General features: G+C 44.3%; 1 protein-coding gene across 2 annotated transcripts in view; it reads left to right on the top strand.

Annotated features, from left to right (window-relative positions):
- Window positions 1–15,391, top strand: part of prkcb (protein kinase C beta) — a 146,600-nt gene extending 131,209 nt beyond the window's left edge. Inside the window, exon 17 of one of the 2 annotated variants that reach the window (XM_012969929.3) lies at window positions 13,077–15,391. In XM_012969929.3, coding sequence (XP_012825383.1) covers window positions 13,077–13,229 — 153 coding nt within the window. In that variant the 3' untranslated portion in view covers window positions 13,230–15,391. 2 annotated transcript variants of the gene reach the window in all.
- The last annotated feature ends 307 nt before the right edge of the window (window positions 15,392–15,698 follow it).

The raw sequence follows: 15,698 nt of genomic DNA, 5'->3' as shown, positions 1-15,698 counted from the left end.
CTATGAAATAATTTGACATTGCTCAAAAATAGGCGCCACCCTCCCCATGTTCCTGCGCTGCCTCTGCTAGTAGGAAAGCTTCACAGATTGCAGCCTGCAGGCACTTAGTATGAGCTGTTATTCCTCCCATGCATAGACCTTCCTTGTGACAAGCGTTTCTTGGCTCCCGACTGTATATCACTCGCAGTGCTGCCATGGTTTATGTTGCTTTATGTTGTTCCATTGTTTTAACACCTGTTTTGTCCATGCTGCGTGCCACATACTGACAATGTTGCCGGCTTCACATTAGAAAATGGTCTCTGTACATCTGGACCCATCCTGGTTAAATGAGGGACCTCCAAGGCAAGTTCTTTTAGTATAACAGGAGAAGGTCAGGCCCACGGTGCCAACACAATTGCTAAATCAAAGCTAAACTTTAACAATTGTCTTTTATACATAGTTAAGATACTATTGTGCCGCCAAGTTTTCCCTGTTCTAAAGTGTCCCTTACTAGTAATAAGCAGATTGGCCTAAAACTTATGGGACCCACAGTTTTACCTGTCGCTGGTACAGGTGTGTCCAATCATTGCTTAAAAAAAACAATATTTTTTTTTTATAATACAGGTATGGGATCCCTTACCTGGAAACCCATTATCCAGAAAGTTCTGAATTACGAAAAGGCCATCCCCCATAGACTCCATTATAAGCAAATAATTCTAATTTTTCAAAATTATTTCCTTTTTCCCTGTAATAATAAAACTTGTACTTGATCCCAACTAAGATATAATTACCCCTTATTGGGGCAGAACAGCCCTATTGGGTTTATTTAATGGTTAAATGATTCCCTTTTCTCTGTAATAATAAAACAGTACCTGTACTTGATCCCAACTAAGATATAATTACCCCTTATTGGGGGCAGAACAGCCCTATTGGGTTTATTTAATGGTTAAATGATTCCCTTTTCTCTGTAATAATAAAACAGTACCTGTACTTGATCCCAACTAAGATATAATTACCCCTTATTGGGGCAGAACAGCCCTATTGGGTTTATTTAATGGTTAAATGATTCCCTTTTCTCTGTAATAATAAAACAGTACCTGTACTTGATCCCAACTAAGATATAATTACCCCTTATTGGGGGCAGAACAGCCCTATTGGGTTTATTTCATGGTTAAATTATTCCCTTTTCTCTGTAATAATAAAACAGTACCTGTACTTGATCCCAACTAAGATATAATTACCCCTTATTGGGGGCAGAACAGCCCTATTGGGTTTATTCAATATTTAAATGATTGTTAGCAGACTTAATCATGGAGATTCTAATTACAGAAAGATCCCTTATCTGGAAATCCCCAGGTCCTGAGCATTCTGGATAATAGGTCCCAGACCTGTATTAAATATTTTTTAATGGCTCTCCTGCTTTTTCTTTTAATATTGGAGTATACTGGGAATTGTTGCCTATTATGGATGCTTTACAAAGTACTTTAAGTGCAATTTCTATGCACAAAGAACAGTGCATTGGTTCTCCCTCTGCTCCCCAAAGAATCATCACTTGGAGATGCACAGGTCAGCTAGTTTCTATTATAACCAAAAGCTTATTCTTCAGTAATTCTTCCTGGCCAGATGATGTGAAAATGACCAGGAGGTTTTTCTTTGAGGGTCTAAACCAGATGTACAGATGGCCTGGGTGAGGGCCCAAACCAGACATGCTGAGCCACCTCTAATGTGAAGTTTTATTTTGAATTTCTTTGTTTTTTGTTTGTTTTTCTTTCTTTTTTTTAATCAATTTTTCTATCTCCACTTATTCCAATCAAAATATTTTCCAACCCTTTTGTTTGCTTTGACATCCTTTTTTTCTTTTATATTCATTTCTTTTTATTCCCATTTCCCGTGCTTTCTCTCTCCCCCCACCCCCCTTTCCTCTCATAGTGCGGCCGAAATGCTGAGAACTTCGACAAGTTTTTTACCCGCCACCCACCAGTGCTCACGCCACCCGACCATGAGGTCATCCGGAACATTGACCAATCAGAATTTGAAGGCTTTTCCTATGTTAACTCTGATTTTGCAAAAGAGGAGGAGAAGGACTAAGGATGGGCATGTCCGAGGACCAGGCAGCCCCCGACCCGGCTGCTCGTGCGTCTCAGGGGGTGCCCCTGTCCAGCTGGCCCTCCCCATTCTGCTGAGTGTGTCTGCACAACTCTCTCACCCTGCGGGTGTGACCATCGCCTCGCTGCATGGAGAGCCCTGTAGTCAAACCCTCTTGTCTCTATTAGCAAACAAAGAAAAAAGTGCATTCAATTGTTTTTAAAAAAAAGAACAAATTTACCCAATCATTAGGTAGAGCATGGATATTTGCCTAACAGTGTAAGCTGGGCAACCCTTAACGAGACCAATTATATTTGTATGGCAAACCTATCATATATCATCCATGTACCGTACCAAGTGTTTATCTTGCTGTATCCTTCCCCCGCTGATACCTTTACTGCTTCCAGCTGTGGTGATGGGACCAAATCCAATCGACCATCCACGGCCCACCCTCCTCCCCTAAAGAGAACATATCGATAACTGTGAGATTGTAACTGGTTCTGATGGATTGTTGAGACTGCAAACCCCATATAGCGATTGGGACTCTTTTCTGACCCTCTTTGTTTGTTTTTATTATTTTGAAGCAAAAAGGTTTGGAAATAGTCAATATCCTCATATAGGGTTTCAACATCTTTTTTTTTAAGTTTTTGTACACTGCTCTGATCATCATCTACGTCACCATAAACCCCCTAATAATGGTTTATGCCACTAATGAAGTGTTGTGTATATGATTCAGTGGATCAGTAAGCAATTGCTGATCCATTGGGTCTCTAAATGCTGTAAGTGTAACCCATTGCCCTCGTTGGATGCTCACAAGTTTGCACCATATTGCTTGACTGCTTCTCGCCCCTAGGAGGGAAAATTCCCATCCTGCTTTGCCTCTTTAGCCCAACCATTGAACAGCACCCCTTCCTAATATCTTCTGCTGTGGTTGAGGGGACACAGACCAGGCCTTATATTTATTTGTAAATGGGCCAAACAGTATTGACTGCAAACTTCAGCAGATGTTCTCCTATAACTGTGCACCCCCCCCCCAACACCACCATCCTTTCTGCATGAGCGAAGGAGATAATGCACTAACTCTGGAAGGGCCTGAGGCATCTCTACAAATTGTCCTTTCTGCATGCAGCTTTGCCCATGCATTAACTAGTTCCCTTCCGCATATTGTTCCGCAGCAGGAGTCTGTGTAGGAGCCTTCGGGTATGGGTTATTGACCTTTGTTTATGCAAAAATCTGAAAAAAAGGTCATAGTCTCATGTTTTGTGTCAAATGAAGGTTCTACACTGACATTGTGGCATGTCTTTTAGTATCTTTTATTTATATATTTTAAAATAATGTCTGCCTTATAAATATCATTCATGCACACCTTCTACCCAGAGCCCAAGGCCTGACTCCCTAGCACTGCTCCTTTGCTTTAGTGGTACAAATCTCTCCCTCCACAAAGGACATTATTTCTAGTAGCCATGTTGTCCCCTTATCAGTGAATTTGTGAGGCTTGCAGCTGTAAATAACCTCCATTGTGTTCAGAATGAGCTTATGTTGGTGGTACAGGGTATACACATGGGCACTTCCCATGGCCATCATGAATAGCTTCTATTGGTGGTACAGGGTATACCCATGGGCATCTACAATGGCCATTACAGATAGCTTTCGTTGGTGGTACAGGGTATACATATGGGCAACTCCAATTGCCATCATGAATAGCTTCTATTGGTGGTACAGGGTATACACATGGACATCTCCCATGGCCATCATGAATAGCTTCTATTGGTGGTACAGGGTATACACATGGGCATCTCCCATGGCCATCACAAATAGCTTCTATTGGTGGTACAGGGTATACACATGGGCATCTCCCATGGCCATCACAAATAGCTTCTATTGGTGGTACAGGGTATACATATGGGCAACTCCAATTGCCATCATGAATAGCTTCTATTGGTGGTACAGGGTATACACATGGACATCTCCCATGGCCATCATGAATAGCTTCTATTGGTGGTACAGGGTATACACATGGACACCTCCCATGGCCATCACAAATAGCTTCTATTGGTGGTACAGGGTATACACATGGACATCTCCCATGGCCATCATGAATAGCTTCTATTGGTGGTACAGGGTATACACATGGACACCTCCCATGGCCATCACAAATAGCTTCTATTGGTGGTACAGGGTATACACATGGGCACCTCCCATGGCCATCACAAATAGTTTCCGTTGGTAGTTCAGGGTATACCCATGGACACCCCCCATGACCATCACAAATATAGTGATTGATATAACTATTGTGAATATAGTGATCTATCTTATGACAAGTCCATACTTTGTAGAGGCGTCTGAAAAAAAGTTATTGCTATTTGACCACCACTAGGGAAAGTTCAGTGGATTTCTGTAGAATGTTCTAAAATATGGGTCAGTTGCTAAGAGTTGCTTTGTCTCTATAACTATAGCCTGCTGCCCGGGTCTTGCAGTCAGATACCGTTACATTTGATACATTTTACAAGTCAGCTGTAGGATACGTCCCTATAAAAGACGCAAAGCCAACTTGGTTAAGTCTAAACTGTGTCACCAGTGGTGCTATAGTCGGCCCATAGTAGTAAGCCAATCATAAGCAGTTTACATCATCCATGTTCAAGTCCCGAGGTCCCTGACCTTCTATTGTAATGCATGTCATCTCCGTTGGCCATAAAATAACTATAACAAGCTGAGGCTGGTCTTTTTTAGGTGCACTGTTGTTTATCATTTGGGATATCCCAGATTTTAATAGGTTTTCCTGTACATAACTTCCCTGGCTGATAAAGCTTTGAAGGCTGATAAGATGTTAAAGGAAAACCAAATCCAGCCCAGAGGTTCAGTAGCCCTATAACAGTAATAATCAAACTTGTCCATAAGAGCTCCCCATCTTGGATTTTGTTAGGTCATCTTTTGAGTGTCAGTGGCACTGCACATGCTCAGTGGGCTCTGGGCTGCAGTTGAGAAGCTAAGCTTAGGGGTTGTATATAAACAATATATAGTAAGATGGCCCCTAAGCTCAGGTAAGTGACAGCAGCCCAGAATATGTGCTGTTAAGCAGTAGAAAAGAAGATGGGGGGCTACAGGGGCATTTTTCGAGGCTCTGCTGTGGTGACTTTGGGCTGGTAGAAAAGCCAAGAGACTTTTATTCTGATAAACAGGCCAAATTGCAAACTTCTGACCACCATAAAACAATGAGGCAAGATAGAGCACTGCCCAAATGTGTGGGGTCTTAACATTATCTCATAGGGGGCTAATTGGGAATATGACAGATGGCTAGGAATGAAACCCTAGGAGGCAGGAGTATCGAGCAAAACTGACAGCAAGGACTGAATTAAGTGGATAAAGCTCAGATGGACGGGGAGGAAATGCTACAATGTGTAAGGGGTTAACAAGCCTCGTTACTGCCTCGCCTTATTAACTCATTTGTTAACTGAAAAGCTCTGGACTAGGAACTGAAAGCCAAAAAATGGCCCTGGACCCTAAAAAGGCAGAGAAAACAAAGTACAGTGGCCCCCATACACCAAACTGATACGCCTGCTCTATGGGGTCACCTGAGTCTTTCCTGTCTGTATATGGCAGTATCTTAAAGGGGCAGTTACAGTAATTGTTCAACGTATTGTTTTAATAAGAAATATTCCCTTGGTTTTTAGTAGGGTTCGGTTTTGGTTTTGTTCTGGCCAAATTGAATCCTAATTAGCATCCGGAAGGGTTAAATGTTAGGGGGGGGGGGGAATTGGCACGCAATTGGTTATTTTTTCCCCTTCTGGGTCCTAATTGGCATATGCTAAATAGGATTCGGTTCGGTATTCGGCCAAATCCAAAACTGGGTCGGCGCATCCCTAGTTTTTAGTCTTTGTTATATTAAAAACAAAAATGTTAAAAAAATGATAATTTTATGGTTATTCCCTCCTAAGTTGCTCTTCAGCCTCAGTGTGGAGAGGAGAGGAAAGTAGATCCCACATCTGTACATACCCATGGCTACATCCAGTCACTTGGCCTGATCCCACCACGGGCTAACTAGTGCCTATCCTATTGTTTCCAGATCCATCTAGGGTGTGAGGGAGACCCCATTAGGTCCATGGCTTCAAGTGAGACTGATGAAGTCTCTGGCTCATTGGTCGCCAAATGAGAGTCACCTTCTATCAGACCTTCCCTTGGTGGCCAGAAGACCCTAGAAATTGCCCACTAACAGCTCTGTGATTCATGTGGTGCCCAATTAAGGATGCCCTTGTGGGGTACTTAGCAAGAGAATTGTGGCAATCAGATCAGATCTTGGCTACATGTAATTCCTCATCTCAGGGGAGGCAGACATCTGGTGCATTCTGTGTATGGGGGATAAGAAACTGACAGCAGTGCAGATGTTGCGGCCCAGTGACAGCCGGGAGAGCTTCAGGCTGCCCATTCCTGTTCATACACTTTGTATCTATCTTGTCTCATTGTGTCTGCTCCAAAGCCCAAATGGCATGTAGGCCCTCAGCAGAGAGGGACATCTAATGGTTAAATCATGTAGGAAGGTCACTTTTATCCAGGGGTCGCCCCATTTTGTCTCAAAATTGCTCACTTTTTCTCTTTTTTACCCCCCATAATATTGTTTTTGTTCTCATCATCCTCCGTTCCTCATGTTTTGTCATCTGTATCGATCCTCTGTATCAATGTCATGTGCCAATGAAACTTTCCATACCAATAAAATGGAACAGATGGATTTCAACATCTAGATCCTGGGTTTCAAGCATGAAGTTGTGTCACCTAGAACCGCCAACTTGGCGCAGTTCTTATACTCGTGTTTTAGGTAACTCCTTAGATCTATGGCAGAATGAGCATTTACTTGTACTGGTCACCTGATGACTTGAGCCCAAATGTACCAATTTTGACTACCCAGATCTGGCTACCTTACCCAACATAATATTCCCCTACATTTCCCTATGTTTAGAAGCAACCAAAATAAGCAAAGTGACCATACATAATTGCAGGACTCAAGGCCCATGGGCCAATACACATGGACATTTACCTAGTTCAGCACATGTGCTCTATTATGTGGCTCTTTGTTTTTAGTCCTCATTATTAAGAGAGTTGGTAGCATATAGCAATGTGTATAGGCCATTGGTTAAATATACCAGTTGGGCAAATGGAAAATCTGATCAGCATTGATATGATCTGGTTGTTGGCCCCAGAGTGGTACCATTGGGCAACAAGCAGATCTAGCCACATATACAAATGGTGGATAAAGGTACTAGCCAAACCTACCCACCCAGTATTATATTGTTCTACCAATTTTAGGAGCCTACATGTCCAAAGGCAGGTTGTGTGGCTGCTTCAAACCCGACTGCCTGGGCATGTATGCTTGCCAGGGTTGCCTATATTGGTAGACCATCTACTAATGTCTGTTCTTGCCAGGTAAGAGAAACCGTGGCTTAAAGTGGCCATACATGGTAAGATTTGCTATTTTGGCAAGTTCGCCAAGCAAGCGGATCCTTCCCCCGATGCCCACCTTGGGAGGGCGATACTGTGCCAGTGTGATTTGGCTCTAGGGTCAAACAGTTACAATGTAGGGGATACGAAAAGTCGGAGCAAGGACCACATCAATGAGCTGATGCAGTCCCCGATCCAACTAAAAGAAATCAAACCAGGCCAATCAACACCTGGCTGATTTTCTGTCGGGTCAGGTATGGCCGTCGGTGGTCCCCAAATACAGGCAGATAAGCTGCCAAATCAGTCTAAGGGCAGGGGTACACGGGGACATTAGTCACGCCATGACAAATCTCCGTTGTCGGGGGCGCAATGTCATCCCACTGGCTAGAATGTAAGTTGCCGGTGGGATGACATTTGCGTCACTGCGATGTCCCGCAGTCGCCCGAAGTTTCCTATGAAGACAACTTCGGGCAACTTTGGGACATCGCAGCAACGCGTATGCCACCCCACCAGTGATTTACATTGTAGCCAGTGGGATGGCATTGCGGGGAGATTAGTTGCCCGCAACAACGAAGATTAATCGGCAGTTTTAATCTGTCCATTTATGGCCAACATTAGTCTGGTTTATGCAATAGACAACCATTCGGACTAGGGGAGCCTGTAAAGGAACAGTGATTGATTCCCTTTCCCCACTTGAGCAGCGATCCCGACTCCTACAGTGATCCCATTGGTGGATGACCTGTCCTTCAAGGTGGCCCTTCTGTGGCAGGTACAACCCTTTCTTCCTTCAGTATGAAGAGCATAGTGCTGGGCCAATGAAACTAAAAGCAGGATGCAATGTGGGTAATGTGGATTATTTTGCACTTTCCTCCCTTTGCAAATAGCCCAGTGTCTCCTCGTATCTCTCAGTTCAAGCAATCCTCGCTCCACCTGAATAATGTATTTACTACGTGGCTTTTGGCAATGCTATTCAACCACACCCCTAGTCTTTAGGCCACACCCACTGGCGTTTCTCTTGGAAAAGGGGTTATAAAACCACAAAAGGTCTTTTGGGTGGCTAAAGAGGGGTGGTTCTGTGTTATATATATATATATATATATACAATCCACAGATTTTCAGCACACCAAACACACTGGGTGCTACCTCCATGTATCCAATTATCTAGAAGTCCAAAAATGATCAAGATGTCTTGATAAAGGCCTTAGGTGGAGACCGAAACGTTGGCCTGTTTTATCAGTATGAATAAATAAAAGTAATGTTTTATTTTTAAAAAATACCCTGGTGTGCACCCAATTTTTGGACTTCTATATATATATATATATATATATAATGCAATTAAATAAAAGATAGATTCTAAAAAATGGCCTTTTAAGGGCTGGTTATTTCCGGCTAAAGGCTTTGTATGTTTCCCTTACAGTTGTAGATATTTGCTCCTTGCAGGACAGGCTGTCACTCTGAATGAGTCTCAGTACGGGGAGACTCTGAGATGCGCAGTGGCAGAGATTCCTTCCGTGCAATTCTATTGTAAATGACGAACGCTGGAGCGGGGGTGAGAGCATAGAGCTGTGCCAGGCCTAGATCATTGGCCGGTGTTGGGCAATCTAGACAACACTCTTGAGTACACAGGGACAGACACTGGGTTTCCATTTGCTGTTAATAGGAGCAAAACCATACAAAAAGGGCTTGCACCTAGAGACTATAGTTTGGTTGCAGCTACTTCTTGTAACGGGGGGGGGGGGGAGTTAGTATTCTAATGCACAGTGGGACCCTGCACTTTACCCCTGCTTCATTGGAGAACATATATACCCCCCCCCCCACCTCAGCCGGTGCCAAGATTTGTACCCTGTTAATAAGCAGTGCCCTTTATCAATGCCTTTAGCTATGTCTAATAACATCCTCCTGCTCTGTAAGAAAGAGAAACAGAGAATATTGTCTATTTTATGTTCTATTTTGCCCTAATACAGAGGGCAGAGCATGGAATTAGTTGAGTTTTATCGTATGTAAGTAAGTAAGTTAACCCCAGCAATGCCAGCAGCCATTGTGTGTCCCTTTCTAACCCCGAGGCCAGGGCTAGGGGAAAGCTCCCTTTAGCAGGGCAACTCTCAGCTGTCGGAATAGAGAGCTGGCCGGGCCCACTTTCCCATGCAGCATGCTCTGTGTAGCGTAGTGGAGCGGTTGCCTGGTAACTGTCAGAACATGTGAGCTCTGGGCATCTTGCAGAGAGATGGGTGAGGATGTGCTGTTCCTGCAGGGGCTTAACCCCCGCGCTGCCAGGCGTGCCAGCAACATAGTGCAGGGGTGGGGATGGCCCTCTCCTGAGATCATAAAATCATGCTTTCCAAATGTATATATATATATATATATTAATATACATATGTGGGTCTATTTCTTTCATTAGAAAAAATATTAAAAATAAAAATATGCATTTACTAAAAACTGCAAACTGATATGGAAACTCTCTGAATCTGCACCAATTTGCCTTTTGTGATGTCTCCATGCTGTAGGGAAACTAAAACTCATTCAAAAGTTGGGTTAAATTGCTTTATGGCATTGGGTTTTCCATAGCCAGTAAATCCTTATAATAAAATGTAGAGCCCCCCTCCATAATCGGACCCTTATCCCCAAGTTTCATGGCCCTTCTCCACCACTTAGTGGATAAAGCCCACACGTAGAGCACTGTGGGTCTGCAGGGTTCATAATATTCCCCACTGCCCGACAGTGATGCACCATACAGGAGAGCCTCACCATGACGGTAAAGCCAGGAGACACTGGGCTGCCGGCCATAGGAAGTGACTGAGAATGTATCTAGCAGGCTTTAATTGTCTTTAAACCCCGGTGGAACCCCTCTTTGAGCTCCGTAGACCTGAGACTCCACATATATAGTAAGTACTTGTCCTTCTGGCAGGACTGAAACTTGCCCCTGGGGATCATAGGATTGTGAACTCCTACCAGCTATGAAGGGATCTGCAGGGGCTCTGAGGACAGAGCTAGTTTTAGTCTCAACACTGACCTGGTGATGGAGCATAAGTATATTTGGACCTAATAGCCACCCACTCCCACCCTCCCAATGTTACTGATGGAGCATAAGTATATTTGGACCTAATAGCCACCCACTCCCACCCTCCCAATGTTACTGATGGAGCATAAGTATATTTGGACCTAATAGCCACCCACTCCCACCCTCCCAATGTTACTGATGGAGCATAAGTATATTTGGACCTAATAGCCACCCACTCCCACTCTCCCAATGTTACTGATGGAGCATAAGTATATTTGGACCTAATAGCCACCCACTCCCACTCTCCCAATGTTACTGATGGAGCATAAGTATATTTGGACCTAATAGCCACCCACTCCCACTCTCCCAATGTTACTGATGGAGCATAAGTATATTTGGACCTAATAGCCATCCACTCCCACCCTCCCAATGTTACTGATGGAGCATAAGTATATTTGGACCTAATAGCCACCCACTCCCACTCTCCCAATGTTACTGATGGAGCATAAGTATATTTGGACCTAATAGCCATCCACTCCCACCCTCCCAATGTTACTGATGGAGCATAAGTATATTTGGACCTAATAGCCACCCACTCCCACTCTCCCAATGTTACTGATGGAGCATAAGTATATTTGGACCTAATAGCCACCCACTCCCACTCTCCCAATGTTACTGATGGAGCATAAGTATATTTGGACCTAATAGCCACCCACTCCCACTCTCCCAATGTTACTGATGGAGCATAAGTATATTTGGACCTAATAGCCACCCACTCCCACCCTCCCAATGTTACTGATGTAAAAGATCTCTCCATGCAACACCGGGGTCCTGACATTCCACACCAAATACTTAGATCAGTGATCCCCAACCAGTGGCTTGTGAGCAAGATGTTACCTGCCCTTTTGGTGTTGCTCCCAGTGGCCAAAAAGAAGGCGCCCATTTTTACATCTCTGGAAGTTTTGGAACAGTTTTACTCCAAACAGAGGCTCCTACAGACCAGCAGTCCACATGGGGCTACCAAATAGCCAATCACAGTCCTTTTCTGAGTATGGCTTACGGTTAAAAATTTGGGGATCCCTGGCTTAAATATTAACCAGTTTGACCAAAAATCCTCTCTTTTTGGCCTAAATGAGCAGATTTAAATGAAAGTGATTAGGTATTCTCTTCATACAGACCAACGGTGATCCAATGGGGCGGCAGTATGTTCTGTCAGAACTGGGCAGGCCTATATTTGCAACAATGGTTGGAATTAAAAGTTCTACACTGGCCAGTACGACTATACTTGCACGTATAGCCAGCTACAGAGTATGTCTATAAGTAGTCAACTCTACATAGAAGAATTTGATGTGTAATTGTTCTTTCCCCAATGATATGTTTGGTAGAGCCAAAAGTGTAAGCCGGCTCTTGGTCCTTAGGTACAAGCCTTTTGGATTGGCCAAGCTTAGATCATTGCTTTGTAATACCAAACCTTCTGCTCAAAATTAAGATTGGGTTTCATGCTGAGTGGCTGAGCATCTTGAGGGAACATTTTTACAAGTACTTGATAGGAATAACTGGCATGATAGTGTCAAGGAACTAATCCATAGTCATTACAATAAAATGTAAGCAACACCGTAAGTGCTAAGAAAGACCTGGGTGACTGCAGTGGTGCTTCCAGGATGGAGCCGGGCGTGTTTGTGTGACGTTGGGCCCATATAACTAATCACCACTTTCCCATGTCCATCAGCATCCGTTTGGTTGCAACTACTTCTTATAACGGGGGGGGGGGGGAATAGTAAGTATGCTTATGCACAGTGGGACCTTACACTTTACCCCTGCTTCATTGGAGAGCATATATACCCCCCCCCCCACCTCAGCCGGTGCCAAGATTTGTACCCTGTTAATAAGCAGTGCCCTTTATCTATGTCTAATAAGATCCTCCTAGTCTGTAAGAAAGAGAAACAGAGAATATCTTCTATTTTAACTTCTATTTTGCCCTAATACAGAGGGCAGAGCATGGATTTAGTTGAGTATTATAGTACGTATGTATGTAAGTAAGTTAACCCCAGCAATGCCAGCAGCCATTGTGTGTCCCTTTCTAACCCAGAGGCCAGGGCTAGGGGAAAGCTCCCTTTAGCAGGGCAACTCTCAGCTGTCGGAATAGAGAGCTGGCCGGGCCCACTTTGCTCTTGGTCCTTAGGTACAAGCCTTCTGGTATGGGCCAAGCTTTGTAATACCAAACCTTATGCTCAAAATTAAAATTGGGTTTCGTGCTGAGTGGCTGAGCATCTTGAGGGAACATTTTTTCAAGTACTTGATAGGAATAACTGGCATGACAAAGTCAAGGAACTAATCCATAGTCATTACAATAAAATGTAAGTGCTAAGAAAGACCTGGGTGACTGCAGTGGTGCTTCCAGGATGGAGCCGGGCGTGTTTGTGTGAAGTTGGGCCCATATAACTAATCCCCACTTTGCCATGTCCATCAGCATACAGCAAGTGAGCCAACTCCAAAGCCGATGGCGCCATCCATTCAGCTCATCCCTACTTCCGTGCCATGGGTTTTTGTAATGAAAAGTTTGTTCCCTTCTCCCCTTATACAGAAGGACAGGAAGGACACCTCTAATTTTGACAAGGAGTTCACCCGCCAGCCCGTCGAGCTCACCCCCACCGACAAACTCTTTATCATGAACCTGGATCAAAATGAGTTTGCCGGATTCTCCTACGTCAACCCAGAGTTTGTGATCGTCGTGTAGGATGAGCTCGCGTTCCCTGGGACCTAGTGGTAAGACTTAGTCTTCACATGGACAAAACCTTGATCGTGAGTGGGACTCACAGGCCGGATGCTACCAAGGATCGCTTTGGTGTTGCTGGAGAGTCATGGCGAGCAGGTTCTTCTGCTAGTGGGAAGGTTGTACATGGTTTGCTTTTAATCTATGTTTTAAACTCATTTTTTGACACAATGATGGTATTAGATACGTTGGAAGTTTTGTTCTGACCCCAAAATGCTTGAATATCTTAATCGTTAGACACATTGGCCAGGTAGACTATGTGAGCCATTGTTGACCCTCAATGCATTAGCTCTCAAAATGGCTTCTACTAATGCTATGGCCACAAGCAGGCATTCATTCTCCTCCATATTAACAGTCATTGTACAAACCTGGAGTTTCTTCTCCTATTTAGGCATTTCATTGCTCCCATCTAGCAGAACCAATCCCATTATCTGAGACAGCTTGTCCTATCTTAGAGAGTTCAAAAGAATGTAATATTTCAATTCAAATGAGCCTGACGGATGGACTTACAATGTCATTCTCCCAGGTTCTCTACTACAAAACAGATAGACCAAGGTTTGACCCCATGGTGGGACTATGTGAGACCAATCAGATTAGGCTCCATTTGTACTAAATACCTATCTGTTTGCACTACCAGGCACCATGATTTGCTGATGCATAAGCTCTCAGAGTGGCATCCATTCTGCCATGACTAGGTATCCTGAGGCACCCTTGTACTCTTGTGGAGATAAAACTCCCAGCTTTACCCATAAGGCAGCAGATGGATTCTGGGAGAGGTAGCTATGCAAGAGTGATAGTACCCTGGTTGCCCATTGGTTTTAAATATTCAATACATGTTTTGAACCGTAGGGCAGCACCTCAGAGATCTTCTCCAACTCCAGGTCTGGGATAATGATCTACATTATGGCATTGTAGAGAACTCCAATAAGAGTCAGTTAATATTACATTTAGTAAGGGCCCCACTGCTTAAGCAGTCTCATTGCAACCATCATAGACGACCTTAACCCAGGGGTCCTCCTCAAACTTCTGACCCAAGGGGCTGTATCAAGGGCAGGACCGCCATCAACAGCCCCCCCCCAGCAGCGGCGGCGGCAAAATGTGGCCCAAACTTGTCTCATTTCCCCCCAACCCCTTCCTCTCTCTCCACTGCCAGGGGTAAGGACGCAGCGGGGGGCCGGGTAAATTCCCCCGGTGGGCCGGATCTGGCCCGCGGGCCGTAGTTTGAGGGCCGCTGCCTTAACCCATTCCAGAACCAGGAATTAAAAAAGGCTAGGGTCAGTTATTAAATTGTTTAAGTTTGGGATGTGCAACCTGCAACCCACCTGCTGTTGTTGAGGGCGTATATACTGGCAATATCTAGTAACTGGCACACAGTTCGTCTCTTGTACTTTTATTTAAGTTCTTAAATGCCAGCAATGGGTCCTACCCAATTCCACACGTGTTTCAGTAAATGCCACCACCTCTCCCTGCAATAATGACAATTTTAAGCTGTTCTGCTTCTATTGAGGCATCATAATTCGGCCCCATAACAGCCGCCACCCATCTTCTTCTTTACACATGATAGGAGGGATAAGGAGAGGTGCAAAAACACCTTTAATATGTGATCATCTGCTTCTTTGTGAAATGCAAATGTGCTCCGTGCTGCAGGTAAATATGATACACGCTCTGTTCTGCACAGCAAAATACATTCCTTATGGCAAGAGAGGCCTCTCTATTGATTTAATACATGGTTTTGTTGTGTACACTGGCACCGTTTGATTGGCAGAGGGAGTAGGCATTATTTACTCATCCCATGGGGGCAAGTGTTCACAAAATGGCAGCTCTTAGTGCCCGTAGGATTTGTACAGTCTGAATGTTACCCTGAATCCAGAGCAAATTGCAAAGCACAGAGAGATGGACACGGTGCAGCCGACTGGGGTCCCACTGGGCACTCACTAGGTTGCACAACTGAATGACAAGGAAGCTATGGGGCACCCATGGAAATGCCCATGTACTCCCCCAGCCAGCCCTTCTTGCATTGAGCTCTATAGAATGCAGGCAGACTGTACCCCTGAGAATAGCGCAGGTCTTTGTGCTCTATTCTGGTGCAAAGACATCCCACTAGGGTGCTAATTATGTACATGAAACATGGCTGTTTGTGCCCGTTCTTTGCATTTTGCCCCCTGTTACTAGACCACAGAGACCTTATCTGCACACCCTCACTCTCCAGAAGTTATTTTGTCCGGTGCACACTGCTAGAGGGATCGGCACCCTCCAAAAACACTATAGCAAGAAAAAAGCATATGGCACTCAGGACTACAAACAAGGGTAATACCCTTTTAAAAGTTTATTGCGGAGGTGCTGTTACCCCTGTTACTCTTGCCATTGTCTCAGATTGGGTGCCCACAGCCTTCCTTATCCCCTCCCATTGCTGTGTCATCGCCAACCAGTGTC

The sequence above is a fragment of the Xenopus tropicalis genome, chromosome 9 (assembly GCF_000004195.4).
Source record: "Xenopus tropicalis strain Nigerian chromosome 9, UCB_Xtro_10.0, whole genome shotgun sequence".
NCBI lineage: Eukaryota > Metazoa > Chordata > Amphibia > Anura > Pipidae > Xenopus > Xenopus tropicalis.
Note: the sequence above shows the minus strand (reverse complement) of the source record. Positions and strands in the feature narration are given on the sequence as shown.